Source organism: Lactuca serriola, chromosome 8 (assembly GCF_051521515.1).
Source record: "Lactuca serriola cultivar US96UC23 chromosome 8, Lser_US96UC23_V15, whole genome shotgun sequence".
Lineage (NCBI taxonomy): Eukaryota > Viridiplantae > Streptophyta > Magnoliopsida > Asterales > Asteraceae > Lactuca > Lactuca serriola.
In genome coordinates, this window is record NC_136415.1 from 251,634,951 (window position 1) to 251,646,879 (window position 11,929).

The 11,929-nt window shown below is 35.9% G+C and overlaps 1 protein-coding gene across 1 annotated transcript; it reads left to right on the plus strand.

Moving 5' to 3' along the window:
* The first annotated feature begins 8,230 nt into the window (after positions 1 to 8,230).
* Positions 8,231 to 11,673, plus strand: LOC145068025 (uncharacterized). The gene is made up of 6 exons (XM_079015028.1): positions 8,231 to 8,245; positions 8,337 to 9,633; positions 9,819 to 10,675; positions 10,794 to 10,850; positions 10,985 to 11,573; positions 11,657 to 11,673. The coding sequence occupies exons 1-6, from the start codon at positions 8,231 to 8,233 to the stop codon at positions 11,671 to 11,673; spliced, it is 2,832 nt and encodes a 943-aa protein (XP_078871154.1).
* The last annotated feature ends 256 nt before the right edge of the window (positions 11,674 to 11,929 follow it).

Genomic DNA, 11,929 nt, shown 5'->3' on the forward strand with positions numbered 1-11,929 from the left:
TCTTCAGAGAGAGAGAAGCTTGAAGAAGTATGACTGCCCTTTGATCGCCAGATTGCCACTCTGTTAATTCAGGATTTGGAACAGAGGTCCCTTCCTTGACAATCGTGGAAGGCGGCTTAGCGGAGGAGCCATCAACAAGAGGCAGGAAATTCCGATATTGGAGAAGTGGCAGAAGTTGATTTCTCCAAATGAGGTAATTGGAGGAGGTAAGCCGGTTGGAGATTAGGTGGAGAATAGTGTTCATTGAGAGGAGAGAATCAGAAGAAGATGATCCGGCCATGGAGGAGGAGAAGAGTTTTTAGAGAGAAAAGGGAGAGGATCGGATCAGGCGCTCTGATACCAAGAGAGAAAACTCTCGAATGCCAAAAGAGGCAGAGAAAAAAACAATAAATAGAATGAAATGTTACACATAGAACCCTATACAAATAAACTATGACAAAAAAACATTAAGTACAAGTATTACGACTAATATATACACTTGTAAGTATTTTAGGAAACACAAAAGCACGCTGTCAATAAATTGTAGTTTTGAACACGAAGGAGCTGCTCTCGATGTGAGACCATGAGCAAAAGAAAGAAGAAAAGGGCTATTATCCTATGTTTGTTTTCGCCCTGCTATGATGATGTGCACCTTGCTTGCTGAGCTACATACCGAAAAAAGAGAAGGATATTTCTGTTACTTTGAGAGATTAATCGTTGGTTTGATGGACAAGCTACGTGGGAAATACGAGATCTAGGCAAGTCACTACATGTTTGCCTTGCTTCAAAGCCGATCCACACACACTCCAACTGCCTCTTTTTGAACTAGTCAAGCATGCATTGAACACAGACTGAGACGTGCCCACCCCTTCGACATCAATTGCTACACTTGACGTCGGATCTCCTCATTTCCAAGCCTAACACTACTCACTCATCTCGTAAGCTTTCTTGGAGTCATAGTGGCAAGGGTTGTGAAATCTACCAAGTCTGTTGAGAAGTTTGGTTCAAATCCAATATAGGTATGCAATCTTAGTCAAATGATAGGCAATATGGAAAGAAATCAGACTATTTGCTATATTCTAAAAAAAATGTAAGCGCTTATCAATATTACTGGTTTTATTAATTCACCAAGTACTTTAGCTACTAGGCGATACACAATTCCTAATTATCCAGTATCTCCAGGAAGCATCAGACTAAATATTTTATGTGTAGCGACAAATAGAGACCAAAGTATTTTGTCAGTGATTCTAACTTTCACTTAGTCCGATTATGTGATATCAGTGTCTGAAGTTGAACATGCCCCTCCATATATATAGTTTCGAGGTCAATTCCTCTTCCTAATTTATTTTTACCAGTTGAGACAAAAAGACTAGCAAGCCAATTATAGTCTTAAGGGTTAGTGTTCAAATTCTCTTCTCACTGAATCCAGTTGGAAATGTAGTTCTCTTTGTTATTATGCTAAGAGAGTGAGTTCTTTAATAACTCTATCAAAAATTAGGGTGCAGGCAATTTTACTCTCTTCTCCTCGAGGAGAGGCAATCTTTCACGAGAGAGGGACGATCGAATGAGAGATTGGGAAAAATGGTAGGCCTTCTGATCGGTCATTTCCGGGCCTTGTTAGCGAGCCATCATTCTTCCCTAAGCTGCTAGAATCTGATCGAAGCGAGCAAGACATAAGGAATTATTGCTCATAGATGTGAATTGAGAAAGAAAACCTTAATTCATTTTTATCTCCTTGAGCAAGACCAATTACAATTCGACGTCTTAACCTGACTTCCTAAGCTCAGTTGATTGTTGAAGCAGTAGCTCTAGATCAAGAGCAGGATGCTTATCATGGGTATTCTACAAAAGAGAAAGGCTTTTTATAGAAATACATATAGGAGAATGGAAGACCAATGAGAGCCAACACATATCGTACAAAGAGCTTGCCATTGACTTAATCAAGCGCTTTAAGGAGATTACATTCACCCATGTTTCGAGAATAGAAAATTGCTTGGCTGACTTGCCAACCCTTATGAAATCCATACGTAGCCTCTCTAGTACACATGCTAGTATATTGAAGCACAAAGCCGCTTGTCATCGACATATGAGCCACATAGATCCCTTTCACCGAATGGAACTCATTTCTCTTCTTACATGAAGACTATAGGGAATTGGACCATAATTGACTATTATCGGTCAAGACGAGGAAGATTATGAGGACGGTGGGAACCATCATATTATTCTTTCTAAAATTACCTCAAGATGGGTTCATACTAAAATATGTCACTCATGGCCAGAGAAGAGCCCTGGGGGAACTTTCCTTTGACTTGCAGAAGGTCTTGAAGAATTATGAAGCATATCAAATGTTTAATCAAGTAAAGCATATATATATATATATATATATATATATATATATATATATATATATATATATATATATATTCAGATCAGTAGAACCTGGTTAACACTATTTATCGTTGGATAAAAGTAAGGTAAAAGAGAATGTGTACTCTAAGAGACGTATTGTTCAGTTAAGGGAAATAAAGCATAAAACCAAGAAATCAAGAAAACGACAAAATGATCGTTGTTGTTCTTATTGTGAAGAAATTGAACACTAAAAGAGGAACTACTCCTCTTATTTCACTGATCTGAGGATGTCTGGTATGACCAACACTTCATATATCTATATGATAGATCATAGAACTATTTATTTTTCCACCATACACTTGAGTATTTAATATTGCATGTGACACTAATATTTAATATTATGTGCATATGTTTGGAAGAAATAAGCAAATAATTACGGACGAATGGTATTCCATGTTAGGGATATAAGAATTTTTGTTATTGACACTGGCGGAACTTTTGATGACCAAATAGACATATTTGAACAATACATGTTTTGTACCTATTAAGTAGGAACATGTTACACTTGGAAATTTTGAATAAATCTAGATTGTAACGCCCAGTTCCCGGTATGTATTTTAAATATGAGTTTTTGCATTTTTACACTGTGACTCGACGAGTTGAGTCCCCAAACTCGTTGAGTAGGGGCGAATTTTGGACGCAGGTGGAAGAGTCTACTCGACGAGTCAGAAGCCCCAACTCGACGAGTAGATATGTCTAAATGAAACCCTAAATTTCAGGGTTTGCACCCTAATTAAGCAACTTATATGACCTCCACTCCAGCCTCCATCACCCTCAGACCCTATTCTCGAAACCCTAATCAGTTTATGAGTGTCCTTGAGCTTCTTGTGCCATTTTAGTGATTTAAAGCTTGGAGAAGGAAGGAAATGCTTGGAGATCCAGGAAGAAGGCAGTAGATCCAGAGTTTTGGTTGCATTTTCAGCTTATTTGAGGTAAAAAGCTTAAACCTTGGCTTTCCATCACTTAGATCTTCTTTAGGGCTTGCATATTGTCACTTTTGAGCCATTTCTAAGTCACTCTCGGGATTGGAGTGCATAATAGAGCAATGAATTCAAATATGGGAACTTTTGAGCTCAAGGAAGCTTAAAGTTGCCACCTTTATTGAGATATGTCCCTATCCCATGAATTAGAACTCATTTATGGCTTAGTTTTGGTGTTTTAGCTTCATACCACCCATGCATGCATGTAAAGTTTGTAACTTTACGTGTTATATCGAACCTAGGAGATCAGATCTATGCTTTGGATGCAATAAGCCCGACTGTATCGACTTGGACTTTGGGGGACTCAATGAGTCGTTCATAGGACTCAGCGAGTCGGGTCATGGTTCCCCGACCTTTTCTGTTTCTGAGCAATCTGGTTGAGTCTAGAGGAGGACTCAATAAGATGGACGTGAATATGGACTTGAAGATCAAAGAACTCGATGAGTTCAAGGATGAACTCGGCGAGTTCAAGGCAACGTCCCGATATGAAGAAGAACTCGACGAGTTCAAGGAAGAACTCGGCGAGTCAAGGGCTAAACGTTCCAACTTATATGAAGCAGGACTCAACGAGTTCAAGGATGAACTCGGCGAGTCATGAGCAAAAGGTCCCGATTCTGTTTGAATGAGAACTCGACGAGTTCTTGACACTACTAGAAAGATAGCCTTTTACGACGTGCAATCCACGATGCTCTTTGATTTATGTTACGCAAATGGAAGTGACTTTAAAATTGTTTCCTCTCTTCAAAAACACGGAGGGCGCTTTCCATTAAACATGCGTCCTCTATAACCGCCTCCTTTTAATTTTAATGAGACGCGCTCTTGTTTCGAAAATCGAGGTATCCGCTAAAAATATCTAGGGCTTTTCAACAAAGATCAAAACACTATGATCATCACTCAATACACTCTTTCTCTACAATCGACCATCGACTCGCCTTGCAGAAAACGTCCCCTCCGACAACGTTAGGTTCCTTCTCTTCCGGCGAGTTCCCCTCCAACGATGTTAGGTTCCTTCTCTTCCAGATGACTTCGCATCGCCGACGAGCTTGGGCTCTCCTGCCATCATTGGAGACTATTCAATTTTACGTTCCCCAGGTCTGACTAAGGTAAAGTTACTTGAGCTTGGTATTCCTGCTGAAACTTCCCCGGTTAGCCAGAGAACTAACTTTCATCTATATTTGCTAGAATCAAGTGACAGAAGAGCAAGAGCAGAATGAGGGGAAGAAGCGCCTGGTATCCATGAAATCGATGATAAATTGAACACATTCAAGGGTTTCTCACATTTTGAAGCTTCTCAATTTGAACACAAGGTAACATTTCAAGATAACTGATGCTCTTAGTTGGGTTTTCTCCTCATGTATATGCTTGCACTTACTTGGGTTTGATTATAGCTGCTCTTTTCATGGTTTCATCTTGTGTAAACTTCCATTTTGCAAGGAAAATAAAAAATATAACTAACTTTAGTGTTTCTCCACCAAAAATAGCTGCTAAAAACTAGCCATCAGGTTTCAATGCCAACCTACTCTGTCACACATATAAAGCAAGTAGCCAATTATCAGTACATTAGTTCCTGTAGGCTGCTATTGAGAAGGACATAATCGTCTTTTCACATAAGTATCATTACCTGTATCATTGCACCAGGAAGATCATTTGTCCAGTGGAGTCCCAAGCAACTTATCACTAAATCAACATAACTTTAACACCACAAATAACAATCCAACTAAGTAAAAGTTGTCAAACTAAAGCTACCCTTCCCACCAGAATCTTCTTTTTCCCAATATCTGGTATTCACAAGTCTCAAAAAGAAAACATATCCTTCATAACTTACCATATGTAAGTGTAGGATTGATGGATCGAATCTTTTTAACTACTTCTAACACATTATCAAAGAAAGAAACTGAACCAATGTAACCTGTAATTGTAATTTGTAAATGCATCAACAAAACCATCAAATCATAATTCTTCTTGTAACTAGTCATGTTAAATAAAATGTTTTTTAAAGATATAAAATAATCAAATATCTGTCAATATATGTGTGTAGTATAGTAGATTGTTAGCTTCTAGGCCTTCTATCAACTCCCAAAGTTGTTTTCCATTTAGAACTTGCCCTCACTGTAAAAGTTCATATTCAAAATTTTAACAGTATTTCTAACTTTTAAATTTCTGTAAAAGCTCATAAAATTTTATAAAAAACATATAAAAATATTCAAACAAGCTCATATTCAAAATTTTAATAGCATAAAGAAACAGATACACATAATAACATGCTGAAAAAAAGACTAAACTACCCCTAATAACATGCTGAAAAAGTAATATGAACAACATGCAATCCGAAACTACAATAAATACAAATATAAAATTTTTTGTCCCTGCTTCAGTTTTGTCCCTGTACAGTTTTGGTCCCTACATCAGTTTTGGCCACTATACAATTTTTTTGTCCCTGTACAACAAATACAAATATAAAATTTTGTAAAGGATTGGCCCCTGAACATGTATTTGACATCTGATTGGCCCCTGAACAGTCAAGAAACAAGTAAAATCCACAATATACCGGACCAAACAACTATCTTACAAATCACGAAAATGCCATTGAGTTCGACACACACACACTAGAGGCTAGAGCTCTTAAAAACTGTACTTATTTTGTTTAGACTTTCTATTACCCTTGCGTTTTTTCAAGCTTTTCCCTTGCAGCTTCAAATTCTTCTTCACTCGGCTCTTCACTTGGTTGCGCTCCACCATATTTACTAACTAGATATGAAAACATCGAATCCAAACGCCCTTTTCTCTCACTTTGACTTTGTGAAATTATAGCATATAGATCATTCGACACTTTCTTCAATCTGTTAATATTTTAATAATAATTAACAGAATGAGAAACACAGTACAACAAACTTTTAGAATGTAAAAGAATTGTATGACTCACTTCTCCTATGGTGATAACTTTATGTTTGTGACAATTTTACCCTTGGGCGGTCTTTCTATGTTTTGTTTTGTACGTTTAAGTTTCTTTGTTTGTACTTTGTTTCCAGCTTCCTGCTGGTGGTCTTTTCTAATAAAGTATTTGTTGTCCAAAAAAAATCTCTAGCTACTAGAAGCAGCTATTGGAGTGTTTTTTCCATTTCTGTCTTGATTTGTGTTGGAGAAATACATTGAAGAAGAATGATAGGAGATAGGAGAAGTTCTTATGCACTATTAATCACAATCAACATCAAACATAAATATTTATACATGTTTAGAATGTAACTGTCAACTGACAGTTAATACCTAATTATGGTAGTTACTTTCTATCTAACCAACACAACATTCACTAATACCCATTCTAAACTAACACGTTGGTTCATACTAATGGATTAAAGCCAATACCATAATTCCTAATAAAGACTGCTAATTAACATGTACTTGACCAAATTACCCTTGTCTCGCTTATACCTTTCAACAGTTTAAATCATTGTCATCTGGAAGTTATAACTCAAAAGTTTTCTAAAATAACTATCCTTATAGGAGTGTGCTTCTAGTACGTTTGAATCAAGGGCAAATCAATAATTAACCATATAAACACCTTGCTTGATTTTTATTTTTAATAATAGAGATACAATAAATAAGATGATCATTTAACATATTATGGATTTTAGTCCAGAAAATAAATAAATAAAAAAAAAGAATTGCGTGTTGTAGATGAATGTTAAGTTTGTTGATAAGAGGCATTATCTGAATGTTTAATGTTGCATCACCCAAACTGTTTAAAAATACGTCAAACCAAATATCAAATGCATGTATTTATATTTGTAAGATTGGGCTTGGAGCAATCTATATTTATTAAAGAAAATATTACAGTTAGATAATTATATATTGAAAAATTAAGCTAATTTTAAACAGATTGACCACCCAAGGGTAAAAAGGTCACACACATAAATTATGAAGTAATGGGTTTGCAGGTGGTTTTGTGTTGGACACCTGTTTAGCCCATTTCTGATATGCTTTGGTTGACTTCAACTCTGTTAGGATTTTTACAAGAAAGCTAAAGCCAAGTAAAATGGTTAAAAGTATCTCTCACTTTAAATATTATGGACATGAATCCTCAAACATACATATATGTTCTTGAAAGATGACAAACAAGTAGCATAATTATGTTCTTGAAACATTTATAGTACTTATACAGCAAGAGCAGATAGTATAAAGATATTCAAACAAGCTCATATTCAAAATTTCTAACTTTCAGATTTCTGTAAAAGTTCATATTCAAAATTTTAACAGTATTTCTAACTTTCAAATTTCTGTAAAAGCTCATAAAATTTTATAACAAACATATAAAAATATTCAAATAAGCTCATATTCAAAATTTTAATAGTATAAAGAAACAGATACACATAATAACATGCTGAAAAAAAGACTAAACTACCCCTAATAACATGCTGAAAAAGTAATATGAACTACAAGCAATCCGGAACTACAATAAATACAAATATAAAATTTTTTGTCCCTACTTCAGTTTTGTCCCTGTACAGTTTTCGTCCATGCATCAGTTTTGGCCACTGTACAGTTTTTTTGTCCCTGCACAACAAATACAAATATAAAATTTTGTAAAGGATTGGCCCCTGAACATGTATTTGACATCTGATTGGCCCCTGAACTATTTTTTTTTGTCAAGATTGGCTCCTATATAGTTTTTTGTCCCTGTACAGTTTTGGTTCCTGTACAGTTTTTTGTCCCTATACAGTTTTGGCCCCTGTACAGTTTTGCTTTTGCGCAGTTTTTGTCCCTTAAACATGCGTAATCGTTATTGCTTTAAATGGTAAATAATTATGTAGGTTGGAAACAAATGTTAATGGATAAATCATGGATTTCCTCTAGTAGATTATCAAATGCATATGATGAAGGTGTGAATGCTTTCTAGAGTTTGCACAAACTAATAATCCAAAGTTAGATGTTATTCCATGCCCTTGTGTAAATTGCATCAATTTGTGTTAGCATGCAATTGACAATATTCGTTATCATTTGTTTGCCCACGACTTCGATGAGAATTATAAGATTTGGTCTTTCCATGGAGAAAATCAACCCAAGAGTGATTCTAGATTCCCTAACAATTCCATTCTTCTTGATGCTATTTATACAAAGGATATGCTACATGATGCCTTCAAATATGTAGACGAAGAACCTGATTCGTTGAAATCACTTCTTGAAGAATGTGATAAGCCACTTTATGTAGGGTCAAAGTATAATTCACTTAGTGGATTATTGAAATTCCAACATTTGAAGGGTCAGTTAGGATGGTCTGATGCTAGTTTTGATGCTTTGTTGTCTGTCCTAAAAGATATCTTACCATCAAACAATACCATCCCTAGCTCGATATATGAGTCCAAGAAGTTGCTAAAAGGAGTAGGTCTACAATATGAGAAGATTCATGCATGTGAAAATGATTGTGTTCTATTCTGGAAAGAACATAAAGATGCTTCTCAATGTCCAACTTGTGGCACTTCTCATTGGAAGAAGAATACCAAAAACATACCTTTAAAAGTTTTGTGGTATTTTCCTATCATCCCTAGATTTAGAAGAATGTTTTCAATACCACAAATTGCACATGAATTAACTTGGCATGCACAAGGTCGGGTCAATAATGGGAAGCTTACTCATCCTCGCGATACCCCTTCTTGGAAGCTTGTTGATAACACGTGGAAAGAATTCGGACAAGTAAAACGAAATCTTAGATTAGCCTTGTTTGCTGATGGTATCAATCCTCACAAGTCATTAAGTTCCAAGCATAGTTGTTGGCCGGTTATCCTAATAACATATAATCTACCCCCTTATTTGTGTATGTCAAGAAAATTCATGATGTTGACTTTGTTGATATCCGGACCAAACCAACCTGGAAACAATATTGATGTCTACTTGGCACCATTGATAGAAGATCTGAAACTCTTGTGGGAAACTGGCGTTAAGACTTTTGATTCTTATAAGAAAGAATACTTCAATCTAAGAGCAATATTACTTTGGACTATAAGTGACTTTCCCGCATATGGTAATCTTTCGGGATGTGTTACCAATGGTTATTATGCTTGTCCAATATGTTCAAAGAATACTTGTTCACAATGGTTGCCAAAGTCCAAAAAAGTATGCTTCCTTGGGCATAGAAGATTCCTACCACCTGAACATCCTTTTCGTAAAAGAAAAAAACATTTCAACAATCAACATGAGCACGTTTTTATGCCACAACCATCATCAGGTGAAGATATTTATGACTATCTGGCGGGATCTGAGACTACATGGGGTAAGAAGATAAAGGCAAAAAGGTTCCAAAGAAGATAAAGTTAAAGAGAATAAAGTCAAAGAAGGGAGCATCAAAGAAGGAACGCCAAAGAAGGAAAATTCAAAGAAGAAAAAAGAAAGTATCGACGAGAGATCTAAATTTTGGCATAAAAAGTCGATTTTTTTTAACTTGACTATTGGAAGAAGTTTCCTATTCGCCATCAGTTAGATCTCATGCACATAGAAAAAATGTGACCGAGAGTGTTTATGGGACAACGTTGAATTTGCCTCACAAGACAAAGGATGGATTAAAAGCACGACAAGATCTTGAAGCGTTGGGCATTAAGACTGAATTACGACCTCAACCAAAAGGGGATCGACATTGGCTTCTGCCTGCCAAGTACACATTGAATTCCGCAAAGAAACATCTATTTTATGATACCCTGTCTAACATAAAAGTTCCTTATGGGTATTGCTCTAATTTCAAGAATCTCGTGTCGGATGATGTTTCAAAGATGAATGGTTTGAAGTCTGATGATTGTCATGTACTAATGCAACAACTTCTATCTTTTGCAATCAAAGGGGTGTTAGATGTGAAGGTGCGGAGAACAATCCTAAGCCTGTGCCATTTTTTCAATGAGTTGTGTAGTAAAGTTGTTGATGTTAGTAAGCTAGGCAAGTTGCAAAGTGACATCATATTAACATCATGTTTGTTAGAGAAGTACTTTCCTCCATTTTTCGATGTCATGACTCACTTGATGGTGCATTTAGTTAGAGAGGTGAGGTTGTGTGGCCCGGTTCATTTTTGGTGGATGTATCCATTTGAGAGATACATGAAAACACTTAAAGGGTATGTAAGAAATCATCATCAACCCGAGGGTTGCATTGCAGAGTTTTATGTGGCGGAGGAGGCCTTAGAATTTTGTTCAGACTACTTAAAAAATAGGAAATCAATTGGCAATGCTCATGAACATGTTGATGAAAGAATCCGCAGCGGCAAGCCTTTATCAAAGGCTACAATCGATGTTGTAGATGCTCAGTTACTTGATCAAGCTCATCTTTATGTATTACGAAACACTGCTATTGTGGAGCCATATATAGATTAAGAATTACATGAAACTGTATACTCTTATACCATTATCTATCATATAAAACATTCTTCTAACTTGTAATACACTTCAGGCAACATATGTTGGAATTGAAGGATCTGAACCCCCGTCACGCTCGCAAGAGTACATGGTTGCAGAGCCAACATAGTCGAAGATCTATTAGTTGTTTTAAGAAAGAGGTTTGTTTTTAAAATAAGATTGTTAGAATTATAATATTTTTTATTATTCTGTTTTAATTACATTAATTAGATATTTTTCTATTAGGTTGGAAAACGTTTGGCTAACAGGGAAGATATTTGTGATGATGTTCGTTGGTTGGCCAAAGGGCCAAATTTTGTTGTTAGTAAATATAGCGGTTTTTCCATAAATGAGTATCATTTTCATACAACATCTCGAGATGAGTCTAGAACAACTCAATGCAGTGGAGTATATTTAGTTGCACATACTATGCAGATTGCTAGTGCAAAAGACTCCAATCCTGTGTATGGTGCTGTTACTTACTTCGGTCGCATAAAGGAGATATGGGATCTTGATTATCGCATGTTTACTATTCCTATATTCATGTGTGATTGGGTTGGTAGTCGTGGAGTAAAAAAGGATGATTTAGGATTCACGGTAGTTAACTTTGATAGGCTTAGTCAGAAGTATGAACCCTTCGTATTAGCTAGTCAAGTCAGACAGGTTTTTTATGTTCAAGATCAACAAGATGAGAATTTGCATGTTGTTGGATTCACACCACATAGGATGTACAAGTATGGATCAAATGGTGAAACTGATGATATGTTGGAATTTGATGCTACTTTTGATTTAACACAAGACTCCGCTTTATTAGACCTTGATGATGATTTTTTGTGTACGCGCCCAGATGGCAAGGGCATATTAGTTTAAATATATTTTTTGCAGAATAATAAAGTTTTTGGTATGTTTATATTTCAGATTTTGAATGTGATTAATTTTTTTCCAACTGCAACAAATAACAATGTACTTAATTTTATTTGAATCTTTGTTGAAACGGGTTGTATTTTTGTGACATGGAATCGGATTCAGCTTCTGATCACGATGAAGAATCCAAACAAAGAGATCCGATATATAAGGCAAAAGCTAATAAAGTGAAACTCGTAATAACTTACAATAAAAAAGGTGTCCTGGTTGGAAAGGAAGCCACAAAACTGTCTACTTTTGAGGGTTTGGTTGCAAGAACAATGGTTC

Excerpts from the sequence above, each read along its gene's own strand:
- LOC145068025 (XM_079015028.1), top strand. Across the intron at positions 9,634-9,818 it reads GGGATCTGAGACTACATGGG|TTTCCTATTCGCCATCAGTT; the intron begins GTAAGAAGATAA and ends TATTGGAAGAAG. Across the intron at positions 10,851-10,984 it reads CACGCTCGCAAGAGTACATG|GTTGGAAAACGTTTGGCTAA; the intron begins GTTGCAGAGCCA and ends TTTTTCTATTAG.